At 55.2% G+C, this 19,237-nt stretch overlaps 1 protein-coding gene across 4 annotated transcripts in view; it reads right to left on the minus strand.

Moving 5' to 3' along the window:
* Positions 1-19,237, minus strand: part of Aatk (apoptosis associated tyrosine kinase) — a 40,079-nt gene that overhangs the window by 12,451 nt on the left and 8,391 nt on the right. For 2 of the 4 annotated variants that reach the window (XM_005069827.4, XM_005069828.4), the window contains exon 2: positions 2,069-2,202. In XM_005069827.4, coding sequence (XP_005069884.1) covers positions 2,069-2,202 — 134 coding nt within the window. Of the gene's footprint in view, positions 1-702; positions 1,232-2,068; positions 2,203-11,908; positions 12,000-19,237 lie in introns of those variants that run through there. The other 2 variants (XM_040750161.1, XM_040750160.1) reach the window with 2 other exon arrangements.

The raw sequence follows: 19,237 nt of genomic DNA on the forward strand, positions 1-19,237 counted from the left end.
GTGGACGAGGCAGCCAGGGATTTGTTCGTCACTCCCGTCTCTGCTCTGGGTACCACTACCACCACCAGTGCCCCAGGCCCCCTAAGAGCCTGCTGCTGGGCACCCCTGGAAGCCACTCTTGGGACAGGCTGCTATTTTGCGGGGTAGAGATCACCCCTACCCCACCGCATCCTGAGCACCTTCCAAGCAGAGTCAATCTGGGAAGGGCCACACAGCCTAGAGTTTCAAGCAAAGACGGGGTGAGTGGCAGAGCACTTGCCTAGAACCACAACACAACACAACAGGGGCAGCGTGAAAACAAGACCATCCTGTCCTAGGCACTGGGCAAGCCTCCCGGGCACGCTGTCCCGCCCGCACCTCCTGCCCAGGCGGGGAGCCGAGGCGCTGAGGATTGAGGACCTGAGTACTGTCTAGAGACTGGCTTAACCACTCCAGGCCACATCCCTGTGGACAGACAGTTAAACGTACCCTGGGGAAACCTCTTTCTAGGTCACTTGTCTTCCTGTAAGCGGGGTGGCCCTATGCTCCTGGTGGCTAGCCCAGGTCTGTACTCTGAGCACACAGAGCCAGTGACATCAGTGGCAACCTCTCTCCCCTGCCCCCAGAGTCTAGAAGACCACCTTAGAATTCCCTCTCTTTCCACACACCTTGGCCTTCGGCGACCACTTCCCCCATTGTATTAGTTCTGACTCCAGCCATTACCTTCCCTTGCTGGAGAGCCAGCCGGGATCCCCCAGCACAGCGGGCGATCAGATAGCACAGAGTGAGCATCAGGGCTGCCAGCCCCGGCCCAGGACAGCTCCAGCGGGGAGCCGACAGCCAAGGCGCAGTGGTGCTGGAATGTCCTGGGCACCATGTTCCCGGGGCTAGAAGGGCATGGGTAGGAGGGGCTGCCACTAGCCCTTGTGTGGGACCCTTGTTCTCAGTGCGCCGGGAGGGGCGCTTACTACACAATGGCCTGCAAAGCCGCACCCTGGGTTCCCACCACCCCCCCACGCCCACAACCTCAACGCTCTGCCCTCAAGGTCCTCCAGGAAAGCAACTCCCCTTGGTTGTCCAGTCTGTGGTCAGGAGACTGTCCCCTGGGGTGGGGGCGCCAGGGCAGGGCAGACCTGAAGCCTCTGGGAGCCACCACACTGCCTGCCACGCAAGTAACTCAACTCCCCTGTCTGCCTGGGGGCCTGTGTCACAAAAGACTTACAGCATTTGGCGAAAGGTTACCCAGTAGGAGGTGTCCCCCCCCCACCAATATACAAGTCCTCTTGCCACCCTGACCTCTGCAGGGTGGCAGACCCCGCCTCCTGCCCAACCCGCCACCCAACGTGGGTGCAGGAATGACAAGGGCTCCGGCCAGGCCTCAGTGCACTGACTGGCAAGGCCGCAGCCCGCTGCGGTGCCTACTCTGGGAGGTCAGCTCTGCGCTCTCCCGTCCTGTCCTCCTTGTCCAGGGGCAAAGGGTGACAGGAGTGGCCACGGGGCTGGGAAGATGCAGGTATGCCCAGGGGTCCCCCTCACTAGGGTGGAGGCCTCAGCTGTGGCATCTAGTCCTAGGGAGGTTGTAGCAAAGGTCTGCCTTCCGTGGCCATGCTACAAATGAGGATGACTTCTGCAGCAGCAGAGAGATGCCCCTTGTGTCTGGAACCTAACGGATGTCCTTTGAGCCCAAGACGCCCAAGCTAGGGGATCTCCCAAATGGCGGTGTGGGTGCTGGGGAAGGGTTCACTTTTCCCTCTGACCCAGAAAGCAGAGACCTCAGGGTCTCGTTGGGGCCAGTTGAGAGCGCTCCCAGGAGCCCTTAAAGACTGCTTACGGTCATTTTAGCCTCCCTGGACGTGGACAGGCCTGACTTGGTGCTGGAATGGGAAGGCATGAGGCCATGTCTACAAAGGGGGGGGTTCCTAAATGAGGGGCAGGGCATAGGGTCCCAGGAGCCCCCAGGAGAGGGGTTCGGTTGGTCCCAGGTGGCTCCAGGAAAAAAGCCAACTGTGGTGGCGGCCCCAGGATGGAGGGGTGGTGGGTGGTGGGTGGTGGGCGGGCTCATCGGGCCCTTAGGATCCTGTGCCCTCACCTTGAACCCAATGCCGCCCTTCTTACAGCACAGGCAGGCCAGCATGAGGACGATGACTGTGAAGAGCCCCGAGAAGGACACGGCTACCACCGCGAGGGAGGACGACCAGGACAGCTCGCTGAGTGGGGCACCGTCTGCAAAGGGAGTAGAGCACACGCCTCCTCTCAGCCTCGGCGCGGGACCCCCGCCTCTCGCCGCCCCTGCACCTGGACACGGCCTCAAGCCAGAGGACCGAGGAATGGCCTTGTTAGCCAGAGACTACCGTTCCGGGGAAGTGGCCAGCGTGGGCTCCGTTCCCAGTCCTGAGGTTCATGGACACCTCCCTGTTATATGAGGGTCTTGGGCTGGAGAGATGACTCAGCCGTTAAGAGCGCTGGCTGCCCTTCCAGAGGACCCGGGTTCAATTCCCAGCACCCACATGGTGACTCAGAACTAACCCCCACCTCCAGTCCCAGGGGACCAATGCCCTCTCTGGACCAGGCACACACATGGTATTCAGACAGGCCTTTAGGCAAAAACATCCACACAGGTTAAAAAAAAAACACATATTTGAGAAAAAGTCCCACATTCGTGTCTCCGGACCCTGCTCTACCACTCTGCCCACTTTGGGGCTGAAGGCCATCCAAGGTGCAGGGATCCCACTGGCCCTGAGAAGCTGGGCAGCGGTGGCCCCGTATGCAACCCTCTACATGCCCCCAGCTCCCTCGGTGCTGCGTCCGACTAGGGCGGCAGAAACTCCTCCCTTCTTTAGCCCCTGATCTCACCCCATCTCAGACTGGGGACACCGAGGAGCTTAGGAGAGCAGAACACGACCCCCAGCCCCTCACCGGCGCCCCTTAGCAGACAAAGGCTGGGGGAGCCGGCTGTGGTGACATCAGCTGGCTTACGGGGCTAGCGCAGCGTGTCTGCTGTATGCGAAGGCCTCTGCTTGGGAACGGCTGTGCCTTGTGGGCCTGTCCTCCCTCAGCACACGGGCTCCGAGGCGCCCTCTGTCCCTAGAGGCCTTCCTTCTCTAGCCCATGGATCCTCACTAAACTCCCAGCGATCTAGAGTGCCCAGCTACTCTGGGTGCTGAGTCTCTGCAGTCACTGACTCACTCTGTCATGGAGGCCGGGGGGGGACCAGACTCGGCTCGGAGCACCTGGGAGGGCTGCCCGGAGGAAGAGTGCACCCGAAGGTGAAGAAGACCACAAGCACAGGCTGATATTTCTGCTTGGGTGCCGGTGAATACTTCCCACCCTACGCCTGGAGATGAGCGGGTGCTTGTGGGCCAAAGCAGAGGCCAGGCGGGGCTGAGGAACAAGGGGACAGGGGGCGGTCAGCAAAGCAGAGTGTGGTGACGCCATAGCGGGGTAAACAGCCAGTAGCTAAAACTCCACAGGAGGCAGCCACTTTCCATGGGACCGGGCCACACTCTGAGCCAATGCCCTTCCAGTGGCCTTGACAGGCAAGGAGTCTGGGCATGCCTGCATGTGTGTGTCTCGCACATGTGTGTGCCTTACATACGTGTGGCCCTGCGTGTATGTCTGCGAACTAACCCCATGCCACGCAAATGCCACTGCCTGCTCACACCTGAGGGTCACGTGAATGTTAGCGCAGAATCCACAGTAGGGTGGACGCACAGGCATGAACGTATCATGCACCCTCCTGCACCTCCGGAAAGCAGTGAGCCCCTGCGGACTCTGCTATTGCCACGGCGAGCCATCTCTCCGTTCTCCGTCCCGTGCGGTGGCACCAGTACCCGCCCCTCCCACACCCGCTGCTACCAGCATTCGTGCCGACTGATGGCCCTGGGGCCTGGGGCTGCCCCTAGTCTTCAAAGACACGTCTAGAACCTCAGATCACCCCGGCTCACTCCCTGGGCTGCAGGGCCGTGTGCCAGGTAGGGCCAAGCTCAACTACCACTGCGGCCTTGCCCTGGCCTCCCGTCAGGACCTCTGGCCTCCCTGGGGGTCCCTTCTGACGTCCAGCAGGCCAGGGCCACAGCCGCCTGTGACAAGGTGCTGGCTGGTAAGAAGCACTCGGGGGCCTGTGTGGGAGGCACCGAGGTCCTTGTGCTCACAGATAAGCACTGGGGGGACCAGGAACGTCCCTTCAAAGGAAGGGACGCCCACAACCCTCAGAGAAGGTAGGGAAAAAACCTTTTTTTTAACTAAAAGCAGAGAGTAGGGAGTCAGTTTCTCACCCAAAGAGTCTGGACAGTGAGAGTCAAATAGCACGGATTCTTCTCAGTCCCTGAGGTGAAGCATTTTTTTATACAATTACTGAGACGCTCATTAAGACCCAGAGGAGAAAAAAACACTCAGAGCGAAAGCTCTGCGACACTGTGCAAGCGACTGTGGATCCAAGCCTTGATTTCCTAAACAAGGAGCAACTGATGTTGAAAACTAGGAACACAGGGGTGCCAATGTAAAAAGAGCCCACAAAATGGGGGGGTGGGGGATAAAATCCGTTGACATGGTGGCGCACGCCTTTAATCCCGGCACTCGGGAAGCAGAGGCAGGTGGATCTCTGTGAGTTCAAGGCCAGCCTGGTCTACAGAGCAAGTTCCAGGACAGCTAGGGTTGATACACAGAGAAATCCCGCCTTGAAAAGAGAAAACAAACGAACAAAAACCTCCGAAAACTGGATTTTGCTGATTCTGCAGTTTTCACCTAAAATTGTTTACGGTACATAACAGACTATGGGAAATGCAGTGAACTCGAACCTTCCAGCAAGTTCTTCCTCCATGGAGCTATTGTGCTTTGATAATGTTCACGGCTTTGTCTGGTTTACAGTATCAGCCGGTGTGCACTTTGATGCTTGCCTGGGGGCAAACAATTGTTTTCTCTTTCGGGACTTTCTGTGATTATTTCCCGGGTAAGTACCCGGTTAACTAGTTGGCAGAGTCTTCTCGAGCTCAGAATTAAAACTGCCCTGGATTTTGAAGAACCCCAGATCTTTTGTAAACAGCCTGAGGTTTCAATCTTTAGACATTAACGACCACCGTTAATCAAACAATAATCAAACAATAAAAGCCATTGTTTGTTTCTCTAGGTTTGTGCTAGCCTGGGTCTGACATAAGTGACTCTGGCAAGGGCGGCAGTTAGAGGAAGCTCACAGGAGCCTAGCCTCTACGGAGGACATATTTTACACGGTATCCCGAGCTCTTAGTGCATAAGTAGTGAGTGGTTCTCGCATCGGCCTGACATCTGGGACTAGGGTGATGTGTCTGGAGCCTGCTCTGCTGTCAGGTATGTAGAGATGTGTGTCAGAGTGCACTGCAGGCATGCACAGTGCCTCTCCCTAACTAGTCAGCTGCAACGGATAGCCCCGAGCATGGCATGGGGGCCCTGGGGGCTCCAGGAAAATACCATTGTGTCACATCTGGAACTTGACTTTGTCAAACAGATCTTTGTGCATTTCCTTCCTAGGACTCCCATGGCAACTAAAAGCTGATGATGGCCCGTAGTTTATGGAATGAATATTAATTAATCCTTACAATCCACGGGGCCAAGCTGTTGTGGAACAACACCGTCAAATACTTAAGCAGCAAATGTTAAACATGAAAAGGGGGCATATACACTCACCTAAACCCCACACACATGCTATATTTAGCCGTGCTCACTTTAAATATTATCACTTGGAAGGATAATGCTACTTCTATTGCCCCAAAGTGTTTTGCCCTAAAGGCGACATTGCCTAATGCGTATGCTGAATGCAAAGACCTAGAAACTAATCAATGGAGAGGGCCTGGTGTTCTTCTGACACCAGAGTGAGGTTACGCTTGTGTTTTTTCCAGAAAATGAACACAGTCCCAGATGGCTCCCACTCTGATGCATCCGACCAGGAGAGGGAGCACCCCAGAGACCACTGGACGGGTGAGGCGTCTGGAGTTAGAAGGTAAACCCATCAAGATGAGATGTCCCAAGAGGAAGAGGAAGCCGACAACAAGGACTCAACAGTGCTGACCGAAAAAATAATGCTGTTACGTATTCTGACAATATTGCATGTTAATTCTCAATTTGTCAATGCAGAATCCAAAAGGTGTTTTTTTTTTTTTTGGGTCAGGGGGGAATAAAAGCCACACCTTTTTATAATAGGACATGGGAGACGGAATGATGCTGTTTTGCCACACGAAGCATTGTTTTAGTCTTTTCTATTACCAGTCCCAGGAAAAACTACTGGAATACCATGAGAGGTTTCAAATGTGGCCTGCATGAGTAGTAAAACTACTAATATCACAGCAAAAAATTATTAGCGAAGTTAGTCAAGAGATGAAAGGATCAAGAACCACATTTTCACAAAACAGAGAAGTTTGGACTATTTGTTTTTCAAGCCATAATAGTGGTTGTCAAACTAGTATGCATTGCATTAGTGTGTCAGATTTCTCTCATACTGTTGATGGCCAAATCAATAATCTTCACGTGGAGATAAACAAAATCTCTCAAGCGACCTTCGAACGGTCTTCATGCTTAAGATGGTTTCCCCTCCCCTTGCTCCTCTGTTAACTATTATAATTCTGTTCTGATTGCCTGTATTAGTTAGACTAACCATGTAGAGACCACACTAAGCCTTGGCCTCTATTACAGCCACAGTTTTCTCTTTAAGAAATAAAATGAGCCAGGCGTTGGTGGCGTACGCCTTTAATCCCACCACTCGGGAGGCAGAGGCAGGCAGATCTCTGTGAGTTCGAGGCCAGCCTGGTCTACAGAGCAAGTTCCAGGACAGCCTCCAAAGCCACAGAGAAACCCTGTCTCGAAAAACAAAAAACAAACAAACAAACAACAACAACAAAAAAAAGAAATAAATAAAAGGGGAGGAGGGATTGTGGGAGACACGAGGTCCTTGTGCTCACAGATAGGCACTAGCACTAGGGGAACCAGGAATGTTAACCGCACAGGGTTGTTCCTTCAAAGGAGGGAATGCATAACCTGTTATCCACCCAGACGGCTGGGAGCAGGTGTGGCTAATAGCTTGGTGACCTCTGGGCTATCTGTGTGGCCAAGACAACACAGGACCCTCCCCCAGGCCCTTATCGTGAGCTTGTCAATCTGCAGAACCTACCTTTATGGAAGGTGTCACACGTACTTTACAAAGAGTTTCAATGTACTCATGCTTTAGGTTTTACTGTGCACATGGGTTGCACCAATTATCACCACGAAATTTTCCACTAAGTTGTGCTGTGCTCACACATGCCTAAAACAAGCAGAGTGGGGTGGCGCACGCCTTTAATCCCAGCACTCAGCTCGATCTCTGTGAGTTCAAGACCAGCCTGGTCTACAGAGCAAGTTCCAGGACAGACAGGGCTACACAGGGAAACCCTGTCTGGAAAAACTGGAAAACAAACAAACAAAATTATGCCTAAAATAAAGTACTGGGGATCAGGCTCCAGGAGTTTGAACCATCACTGGCTACTTGGTCACGTTGAACTGAACTCCCTTCTTGTGTCCTGCAGATTATCATTCTGCTGGCCATGGTGGTTACAGGCCTGACCTTTACACAGGGCCAAAGTTCCTGAGGTCGGATAGGCAAGACAGCCAAATGGGTCGGCCAGAACCACACGGCCAGGGGTAGTCTTTGTTGTTGTTTTTTGTTTTTCGAGACAAAGAGTTTCTCTGTGTAGCCCTGGCTGTCCTGGAACTTGCTCTGTAGATCAGGCTGGCTTCTAACTCACAGAGATCCTCTTGCCTCTGCCTCCCAAGTGCTGGGACTAAAGGTGTGTTACAGAGAGAAACTCAGTCTTGGGGAAAAAAACCAAAAGTGTGTGTGCCACCACCACCCAGCACCCAGGGATGGTCTTGAATTATTTTTTTGGGGGGGCGGGTTTACGAGACAGGGTTTCTCTGTATTGTTTTGGAGGCTGTCAGTCCAGTCTGGCCTCGAACTCACAGAGATCCGCCTGCCTCTGCCTCCCGAGTGCTGGGATTAAAGGCGTGCGCCCCCACCACCCGGCGGTCTTGAACTCTTAAATCTGCATGCATACCTGAGTTTTTAAAGCCCCACTTCCTCAGGAGAGCCCAGAGACCCTTCTCCCAGGCTCGGCCCCACCCCTGCAAGCATGGAAGTCAGGAGACCTGGTTAGAGTCACCCGTAGCCTCCCCTCCACAACCACAGGAGTTATTCCAGCTGATGCCACCCTGGGTCCCACTTGCCCCCAATTGTCTTGACTGCCTCTCTCATCAGCAGGGACACCTGCCACCCATCCCACTGTGACAGGGAAGTCCTGTGATTATGTCAATAAAGCACTGTTGGCCAATAGGGAATCAAGATAGGTGGGACTAAGAGTCAGAGAAACAGATTCATGATGTAGCCGCCATAGGAATAAGAGGTCTGGACCCTTTCTCCGATAAGAGAAATACTTACATTAACAATTATGGGGTAAATACTTAAGTCAGAGACAGCCAGTAAGAAACCAAGCAAATGGCCAGCAGCTTCATAATTAATATAGCCTCCTGTGTGTTCATTTGGGACTGATGCCGCGCTGGAACCAGGCTGGCAGGAAGGCTTCACTCAACACCACTGGATACCAGCTCCCCGGGACAGAAAAAAAGTCTGCCCTCAATACGGAGGCCTGGCCCAGTGAGGCACAGCACACACACCTAACCATGTGAACACATGTAGACATTGTATGTGCCCATCAACACTGGTGCACACATGCGTGGCTCCCCCACATGTGTGCCCCCTCCCCCACTCCAGTCCCTACCAAAGCCTGTACCATAAACATTGTCCTCAAATCACATCTAAGAGACTAGAGCTGGTCTGGAGAGCTGGCTCCGAGGATATAAGCACAGTCTGCTCTTCTTGGGTTCAGTTCCCAGCACCCACGTGGATGCTCACAGAAATCTGTAACTCTAGTTCCAAAGAATCTGATGCCCTCTTCTGACCTCTGTGGGCACCAGGCACGGGCGTGGTGCACAGGCACACATCCAGGCAAAACACTTATACACATATAACAACAACAACAACAAACACACCCAACACCTCAGTGTAAAGAGAGAAGGAAGCCAGGAGGGGTTTTTTTGAGCAGTGGGCAGCCTGCACAGGGTTCCCATCTCTGCCCACCAGAGACTCCGGGAGCACAGACCCAGAAACCATGCACGCTTAGGGCACGCTGACGGGACTGCCGTGCCCACCCTAGGACCAAGCCCGCCATCGGCACTGGCACAGCCTCGCCCATTCCACGCAATTGAATAAAACGAAACCCGTCCGTGGCTTGGTTGTTTTCACAGTGTCTTTAGTAGGTGGTTAAACACCACCAACCACTTGGAGGAGCCCACTTCACGGGCACCCCCACACTGGCCAGCCCCCACGGACAGGCTCCATCTTCAGCACTTGGCTGAGGGTGTTTCCCGGGTCAGGAACCAGAACCCCCCAATGCTGTGCCTGTGGGAAGGACTCGGCTTCACAGAGACACGGTCACCCAGCATCCCAAACACTCCGTCCAGATGTCTGCCAGTCTCAGCTACCAAATCCGCCAGCACTCAGACGCCCAGGGCAGCCATGCTGGTGCCACACCCACACCTCTGAGGTGGCCTACACAAGGGGTCTTGGCCGTCCCCCTTTGATCTGCCTGTACCAGTCCTGGGGACATGAGTTCTCACTCCTTTTCGGTGTGGCCCTCCCAGCTGCCTAGATTTCCAGGGAACGGAACCGTGTTGGGATAATGACGGGCTTTGCCGTCTCAACAACATCCAGATTCGGTGGCTCGAGCACGCACCTGCAGTTGGCAAAGCAACCCTCAAAACTGCCCACCCGATATTCCTCCCCACCCCCGGGGTGGGGGGGCCTGCGGCTGTGTGACCATGCCTGGCCAAAGAGACTCGGCAGGTAAGATTAGGAGATCTTCCCAGTGCCAGCCAGCGGAATCGACTTTAATCTTCTGACCCGGTCGTCGGGGCGGCCAGTACAAACAAACACAGGGGCCCCTCTAGAAGGTTTCCACCTCAGGGGAGAAGGTCTCTGAGGCAAGCCAGTGGTGGTAGCACGTGCCTCAGATCCCCTTTGGTGGCCAGGTGACGCAGAACAGGTCACAAGGCGCCCATAAACTGGCTGGTGTGGCTTGCAAGCTGGGCGGGTCCACCGAGGCCCTGACTGGCTCCAAGCAAGGCTCAGAAATGTGATGGGTAAGGCTGGCCGGTGGCCAGTGCTGATGTGTGTGATGTGGGCCTCCCGGCCTCCCTCCCTCCCTCCCGCATCCCAGCCTCCCTCCTTCCCTCCCTTTTGTATGCTACGCAGATGCTCTGTTCTGCAGCCCGGGAAGGTTCTGGGCAGAGCAGTTTACCTTTCAGATCACAGGGCCGCATGTTAGCTGGGCCAGACTGACCCCTCACATGCATCATGCGCTCCTCCACTGTCCTTCCTGCTCTGGGAACGCGGGGACCAGCTGAGATGCAAGAGGAAGGAGGACAGGCCAAGGTGCCCCCGCCCCCGCCCCCCCCAGAGTCCTACCTTCCTGGGTACCCTTGCCCGTGAGGTCCCAGCTGATATGACCCTGCCCTCACCTCTACTGTGCATCCCTGCCCAAACCCACACCTAACTTTTGACTAGCCCAGAGTCCAAAATATCTGGGGGGGGGGGGTTGGGGGCTGGAGAGGCCACCTGGGTCTGTCCCTTCATTGCACAGACCCAATTTAGGTCACATCAGATAACCCAATCCTGCCACCAGGTGGCGCTCCCTGGACGTCACAGTAATGGATGAGTTGTGTGTGGGGGGGGGGGGTCCAGCAGAGCCTCTCAACTACTTGGCAGAGGTGTGGAGGAACCAGGAGGTCACCTCAGGCTGGGTGCAAACCCCAGCATCTAATGTATGGGCAGACCAGGGGGCAAAGGTCAAGGACAGGAGTCTGAGGTGTAGCAGTTCCCCAGCCTCCTGACCGCACTGCCAGGATTCAGGCCACCTGCTCTAGGCGACCCTGTCAGCAAACACCCCAGACCTGGTTTCTCAGACATTGCCTCCGGAACAGTAAGGAAAGCCAAGACCCCCACAGAGCGGTTGGCGGCACCCAGACCTCAGTCCCTTCTCTGACAGGCTCCCTCTGAGGACCCCCGGGGATGGGCAGTGCTCCCGGGCCAGCAGCTAGCCAGGGGGTGCTGGCTGGTGCTAGCTGCTCACCAAGCCCAGTGACTCCACCATGTGTGGCTCCGGGAAAGGGTGTTTAGGACGCGCGTTAGCTACAGAAAGCACTGCCCCCTCCAAGAGGCCTTCCGTGGTCTCGGGGCTCTTGGTCACTGTGGTTGTCTCCCTCCATGTGTTCCAAGGACCCCCCCGCCCCGGCCCTGAAGAAATGTGTACAAAAGGCTGTTTGGCCACTGGTCTCCACACCTTTTCATAGGCGAGGGTCAGAAGGGAGACGAGTACCCACCTACCCTCTGCAGGGTGGGATGAGCCAACTCCAGCAAATGCAGTTCCACCCAGGGTCCACCAGCCAGAAGTCCTGCCAGGCTAGAAGGGGCAGGTAGGACAGAGGTTGGCGCCAGGGCCAATATTGATCGGGTCCGCTACCTTCGGCCCGCCACAAGGCCCCGAGCTCAGCCTCCCCGTCCTGAGAGTGAGGGTCCCGTGTTACCAGGGCTGCCCACCATACTGCTCTGAGTCAGCAGTAAAATCATGTCCCTCTTCGGTGTCACCTAGGCCTGGTCTATACCCCAGTTTTCTCATATCGAAAGCCCTGCTGCAGCCGGGCGGTGGTGGTGCACACCTTTAATCCCAGCACTCGGGAGGCAGAGGCAGGAGGATCTCTGTGAGTTCCAGGCCGGGCTGGACCGACAGCCTCCAAAACAATACAGAGAAACCCTGTCTCGTAAAAACAAAAAAAAAGAAAAAGAAAAAGAAAAAGAAAGAAAGCCCTGCTGCCTTACCTGATGAGCTCAAGGCCTTTGTCAGTCCCCTGGGTCCTGGACAAGGTCTACTGAGGGGATAGCTTCCCACAAGCCCTCTTCAGTGCAGCCCCTAATGGTGGGGGAGAGGGGCGTGGCTTAGGACCAGAACCCTGAGCCCCAAGAACAGGGTGTTGTGCATGGAGTGACTTACTCCAGGACCCTGTGACCCGTGTCCCCTCAGCCTGTCTGAACTTGACCTGCTTACACTGAGCTTCCGGCATAAGCAGCCCCACGGATGTCCACAGCATTGCAGATGACAGGCACATATAGCTGGAGGACTTGGCCGCCCACCCGCAGACACAGGCACACCCTCTGGAACCTTCGTCCAGGGGTGCCTCGGGCAGGTTGCCTGGCCTGCTGCATCTCTGCCTGATTTGTCCCCAGGACCACCAAGTCCACCATGGCCGTTCTCTGCGTCAGAGAATTCTCTGTGGAGAACACGCGTCCAGGCCTTGCAGGCCTGAAGCAGGCCACCTACACATTAGATTTGATCACTCAGGGAGGGACCCAAGGTGAGGAAGCTGGCATGGTAGCCTCTGGGGAAAGGAAAGGCTTTCAATATTGAAGTCTTGCCTTTCTGGCCCTTGGCCTTCAGGGTCTGCGGGAGCTGCTGGTCAGCAGGCAATGCCCGTAGCTTCGGGTACAGTGTGAGCCCTCAAGCCTGGACACTGCTGAACCACTGTTTCCTCTGCAGGCTTTGCCTGGAGTGAGCACCAGCCAGGCCCGCCTGGGAGGTCAAAGCATGCCTCCTACAGCCACATGCTACCCTCATGCCAGAGCAGGCGCCAGGGAGCCACCACAGACAAGGAAGAGCATCTTGGAGCTCTGGAGTCCCTTAGAAGAAGCTGGAAACATCCATGTTGCCTACCCAGTGACAAGGGGCTGCCCTTCCAGTGACACAAGATTCCCACCACAATCCACAAGAGGTGAATGACAGGGAGTTGCCCTCCCTGTAATTGAGATAAGAGGACCCTCCATTAACAGAGGTCTGTCTTCTTGAGTGACACAAAAGTCCACCATAGTGATGGGGTTCTCATCTGTAGTGGAGCAAGGCTCCCCTCCAGTAACATAGACACCCCTCCAGTGACACCAGACGCCCCTCCAGTGACACAAGGCTCACCTCCAGTGACACCAGACTCAACTCCAGTGACACCAGACGCCCCTCCAGTGACACAAGGCTCCCCTCCAGTGACACCAGACACCCCTCCAGTGACACCAGACGCCCCTCCAGTGACACCAGACGCCCCTCCAGTGACACCAGACTCCCCTCCAGTGACACAAGGCTCACCTCCAGTGACACCAGACTCCCAGTGACACAAGGTTCACCTCCAGTGACACCAGACTCCCTCCAGTGACACCAGACTCCCTCCAGTGACACAAGGCTCACCTCCAGTGACACCAGACTCACCTCCAGGGACACCAGACTCCCAGTGACACCAGACTCAACTTCAGTGACACCAGACTCAACTTCAGTGACACCAGACTCTCCTCCAATGACACCAGACTCCCTCCAGTGACACAAGGCTCCCTTCCAGTGACACCAGACTCCCTCCAGTGACACAAGGCTCCCTTCCAGTGACACCAGACTCCCTCCAGTGACACCAGACTCCCTCCAGTGACACCAGACTCCCCTCCAGTGATACCAGACTCCCCTCCAGTGACACAAGGCTCACCTCCAGTGACACCAGACTCCCAGTGACACAAGGCTCCCCTCCAGTGATACCAGACTCCCTTCAGTGACACAAGGCTCACTTCCAGTGACACCAGACTCCCAGTGATACAAGGCTCCCCTCCAGTGACACCAGACTCCCTCCAGTGACACCAGACTCCCCTCCAGTGACACAAGGCTCCCCCCCAGGGACACCAAACTCTCCTCCAGTGACACTAGACTCTCTCTAGTGACACAAGGTTCTCCTCCAGTGACACTAGACTCCCTCCAGTAACACAAGGCTCCCCTCCAGTGACACCAGACTCACCTCCAGTGATACAAGGCTCCCCTCCAGTGACTTGAGTGTGCCCTCCAGTGTCATGGGACCATTCTCAAGTGACATTAGGACCCTCATCAATGGTACAGGGCTTCCCCTCCTTCTTGCCTTTTGTGGTCTCAGTAACTAGGATCCCCTGACATAGACTCTGCCTGGACCACACCCTAAAGTTTTCCTCTAAGTGCCCCCAAAATGTATGTGGATAGGTAAGGTAGTAAACAAGACTGGAGCTCAAGGAGTTGGGGTTCCTGTGGTTACCACCTGGCAAGAGGGTGCCCACATGGTCAGGACTCATGGGTGACCCCATGAAACACAGCCACAATCTGTGGGCTGTGGAGGGCAGGACTGAGGTCAGATTACCACACACTCAGTGTGCCCCGAGGAGGACTGCAGAGGCAGTCAGTCACAAGTCACACCCGAACTGTGTAGCCTGTCTAAGCGGAATGTTGGAGGCAGTGTGCAGGTGTGCGGCAGCTCTCTGACAGTGAACCCAGGGCCTCAGCGCCTCAGCATGCTCACTGAGTGCTATAACACTGAGCCACGCCTCAGCCCAGCTTCCTCAAGGAAGATGGAATGTTAAGTGTTAAATTAAACTAAAAATCACAGAAGCGAAAATTGGGTCTTCACACACACACACACACAGACACAGACACACACACACACACACACACACACACACACACACGCAAAGTATGCTTGATTCCCTCTGTTTAAAAAAAAGACACCTGTAACCCCTACACTGGAAAGGCAGAGACAGGAGGCTCCCGCTGAGGTCTGCTGGCCAGCCAGCCCAATCAAACTGATAAGTGTAAGGTTCAGTAAGACCGTGTTTCAAAGCTAACCGAGCAGTTGAGGAAGACACCTCATGTTAATTTCTGGCCTCCACACATATTTGTTTTTTTTTAAAGATTTATTTGTTTATTATGTATACAGTATTCTGCCTGCATGTCTAAAGGCCAGAAGAGGGCACCAGATCTCATTACAGATGGCTGTGAGCCACCATGTGGTTGCTGGGAATTGAACTCAGAACCTCTGGAAGAGCAGAGCAGGCAGTGCTCTTAACCTCTGAGCCATCTCTCCAGCCCCCTCCACAAATATTTGTGCACACACACACACACACACACACACGTGCACACGTACACACATAACGCAATAAAATGACTGAAAACATCTAACTGAAGATGTTAGGAGCACAGCGGCACATCTCCATTCCTGGAACATGGGAAACCGAGGCAGGGAGGCAGAGGTTTCAAGGCCAGCCTGGCTGCATAGCAAGACCCTGTCCCAGAAAAAAAAAAAAAAAAAAAAAAAACGGGATGGCGGTGCATGTCAGCGGCAGAGAGCTGAGAAGGCCCCAGGTTCAATCCCCAGCACAAGGCTGGAGGGGGAGGGGCGGGGGAGGGGCGGGGGAGGGGGAAGGAGGAGGAGGAAGCCAAAACTCATCCAGCTCTGTACCGTGAACATGCAACTTCATACGGACCAACTGCACCTCAACCAAGTGATAGAGCTGTCAGGGCACAGGCAGCGCTGTGTAGCCACCGACAGGGACGGCAAGGAGAAGCATCTCGGTGTGCACGGTGTGGCAGGGGTCCAGGCGGCCTCGCTCCACGTGCGCTTTGTGTTGGCAGCTGCGCACACTGCGTTTGGAACTGACGGTTGTGTCACTTATTCCCGTCACTGAGACATAACTCTGTCAGCCCACCCCCCTTTTTTTTTAATTTGGCTTTTGCCTGGTTGTTTTTTCCTTTTGGTTTGTTTCTCTTTCCATACAGGCTTTCTCTGTGTAGCTTTGGAGACCAGCCTGGCCTCGGACTCACAGAGATCCGCCTGCCTCTGCCTCCCAAGTGCTGGGATTAAGGCTGTGCGCCGCCACCTAGCCCATTTGTTTGGGGTTTTTTGTTTGTTTGTTTGTTTGTTTGTTTGTTTGTTTGTTTTCAAGAAAGGGCTTCTTTGTGTAACTCTGGCTGTCCTGGAACTCGCTCTGTAGACCACGCTGGCCTCGAACTCAGATATCCACCTGCCTCTGCTTCCCGAGTGCTGTGATTAAAGGTGTGAGCCACCAAACCCACCTCTCACCCCACCCCCACCCCGGCAACCATCAAACTCCTCTTTAAAGAACCCAAGAATAAGCGGCGGTGGCGGAGCCCACCTTTAATCCCAGCACTCAGGAGGCAGAGGCAGGCAGATCTCTGTGAGTTCCAGACCAGCCTGGTCTACAAGAGCTAGTTCCAGGACAGCCTCCAAAGCCACAGAGAAACCCTGTCTCGAAAAACAAAAACAACAACAACAACAACAAAAAAGTGCCCAAGAATAACATTCAAATGCCACCCTAAGTCTCAGAGCCGCACCCTGTCCACCCCACCTCTGCCACATTCAGTACCCCAGTGACCCATCCCTCTGCCACTGATTGGCCCAGGGCCCTCTGCCTGAAGTAAAACTGGCTCCCATGCTCCTCTCTGGGGTCTGCAGACTCCTGACCCTGACCAGCCTTTCCTTGGGTCCAGAACCCGAAGGACCTACACTCAGGTACTTTTACCAGACAAGCAGACACTTCCAGGGACACCACATATGAAGCTCATGTGAGCCCTGTGGGTACTCCAGGACCTCTGCGGTGTCCTAGAGGGCACAGAAGGGCACAATGCGGGAGACAGTGCCTCTGCCGGACAGGGTGTGAGTGAACACAGGCACATATACTCTCATGCACACACACACATATTCACGGGCATGTACACACACTCACTCCTGAGCCCACAGATACATGCATGCACGCACATCCATACACACTCATTAGCTCACACTTGGGCACTCCTATGCATACACACACACACACACTTACATTCATGTCCACTCACCAGTGAAGTCACAAATGCACTCACAGCCACCCTTGAACATGCGCACACACTCGTATCAGCATGCGCCTAAGTGCGCGCTAAGTCGATGCACACAAACCACCCCTGCACGAGCGACTGCTGAGGCGCACGCCAATGCTGCCTGCACATGCATGTGTACACACCCGTGCTCACGCACTCGCTCGCTCACTCACAAGCACAAGCCTTTCCACGCGTGCACATGCACACTTGCATTCACACACCGGTGAAAACGCCAGGGGGTTGGGGAATAAGTGACTGGGTGGGTGGGTGCCCAGGGCCTCGGTCTCCCCAGTGCTGCAGAGGATGCATTCCTACTGTCTGCTGGCAGCTCAGCACTCTGAAGAGCAGTGCTGATGAGGAGACCAGGTCGCTGGATAAAATACCTCTCGGAGCCCCCAAACGCTCCACCCGGTTTGGCGTTCCCTCGGTGAGCGCCGGGAGACTTCACGGTGTGAAGCCCAGCAAACCCACAGAGACATAAGCGGGTTCGCAGCAACCAGGGACCAGAGTGTGGCACCATGATCCCTCCCGGATGATAAGGACGTTCTAGAAGGAGTAACAAGCTACCCGACACTAACCTGCTCACTCAGGCAGTGAGTCACTTCTAGTGATTTTTGCAGAGAGCAGTTTTAACACTCGGGTAGCCGCCTAGGCTAGGGGTTCTTATGGCCCAACTCTGCCCTATCCCTGTGTCCCACGGGGCCCATGGCTCCTGCCCAGACCTCCTTCCTGTCCTGCTCCAGGAAGCCTTTAGTCCCAAGCCTTCTTCTTCACTGTCTGCCCACAGAAGCCACCCAAAACCCTCCTAGAACAGAAGTCACACTTACACAGATGCTGTTCCTGGAGGTACAAAAGTCCCCCCTGACCCAGGGTCCCAGGGTCTGTGACAGTGCCACTGTGGGGTTCCAAGGACAGCATCCCTGACACTGTCAGTGCAGAGAGGCTCCAGCCTGCTTCCACCTGGGGGTGGGACACAGGGGATCCAGGCATCTGAGGACCCTGACGCCGGCCCCACTCTCATTTGTGACGCAAAGGGAGCCCCAAACAGGAAGAAGGCTGTAGTCAAAGCAGGCACAAGACTGAGCCTGGCAGCCCAGGCAGCAGACATCCTAGGTGCCCAGGACTGGGCCCAGGGCCCAGTGTCTGTGCCGGAAGCCCCTTCCTGGTTCCTGCCGGAGGGTAGTGTCACAGAGTTTCAACTCTGTCTACAGTGTAGTGGAAGTCAGGGGTCCTCCACAGAGGAGAGAAGACTAACTGAGTCTTTTCCCCAGGTGGGACAGTTCCTGCTCGGGTGGGGACACAGAAGCCGGCACAGCAGCCTGAGCCTAGGCCCCCGGCACCACTGTGTCCTCTCATAGATCTATTTGGTTCCTGGCTCTCAGTCCTCATAGACTCCCAGGATTCAGGTCCTCTCCGCAGGACGACGCCCCAGGCCCAGAGCAGGGGTCCGTTAGTGTTTTCACAGTTTCATGGACTCTTCCTAGGATCCCCTTCTGCCCTGACTACCAATAGGGGGGAAACTGAGGCAGGGGTAGCAGTCCCCATAGCAAGTAAGACAGCATTCGAGGGAACTGTAAGAGAAGACTGTGTTGTCCAGCAATACCTCCCAGCCTTCTCAGCCACCCTCCCCCCATACAAGGCAGGTAGAGGCTGCCACGTGGAAAGCCCGGCAGTGTACAAGGATGCTGGGTACCACCCCTCCCCACACAGAGAGCACTGCGCCCAATGGCTACAAAGTAGCCGCAGTCACTCTGCCAAATGAGATACAAATAAGCACAAAGTATCCTTAGGCCACAGCCCACCTGCCTTGAAGGACCCACCCCTCTGCAGACAGACGTGCTGCTCGCCACCGGGCATTCCAAGCACGCCTCCCACAGTCCTGTCTGGTGAGGAGCGGCTGCAGGAGGCAGGTACAGCTTGGCAGAGCTATGGCGACAGCTGGTCCGCATGTGGATACAAGAAAAAGACTGCATGAATGCCTGACCTGGTTCATTATTTCCAGACCGTGGATCAGCTCCAGGAGGGTAGGTCATTTGTGAGACCCCTGTTGGCACCCTCTCTGTCATCCGTGTGAACATGGAAATAATATGATCGTCTGTGCTTAGGGGCAGGGAGGGTGGAAGTGTCCTGGGAATGTTGGGGTTCTGGGGGCACATACTCCTCCGTCCTCACACTCGCGGTCACTCACATGTGCACTCACACAGACACACCTGTGTACCCAACCGCCACACACACACTCGCCCATTGCTGGGCCATCACGCCCTTGTGCTCAAATACATGCGCACTCGCTCACATTTCCTCACACACACACACAGGTACACGGTACCTGTGCTCCACACATGCACACACTCTCACAGGCGTGCAGGTGTGTATGCACATATGAGCACTCACCCCCAACAGACTTCCTCACAGGGATTCCCCCCCATGAGCACCCACACATGTGTTCTTGCCCT

Source organism: Mesocricetus auratus, unplaced genomic scaffold (genome assembly GCF_017639785.1).
Source record: "Mesocricetus auratus isolate SY011 unplaced genomic scaffold, BCM_Maur_2.0 Super-Scaffold_100007, whole genome shotgun sequence".
In the NCBI taxonomy this organism is placed as follows: domain Eukaryota; kingdom Metazoa; phylum Chordata; class Mammalia; order Rodentia; family Cricetidae; genus Mesocricetus; species Mesocricetus auratus.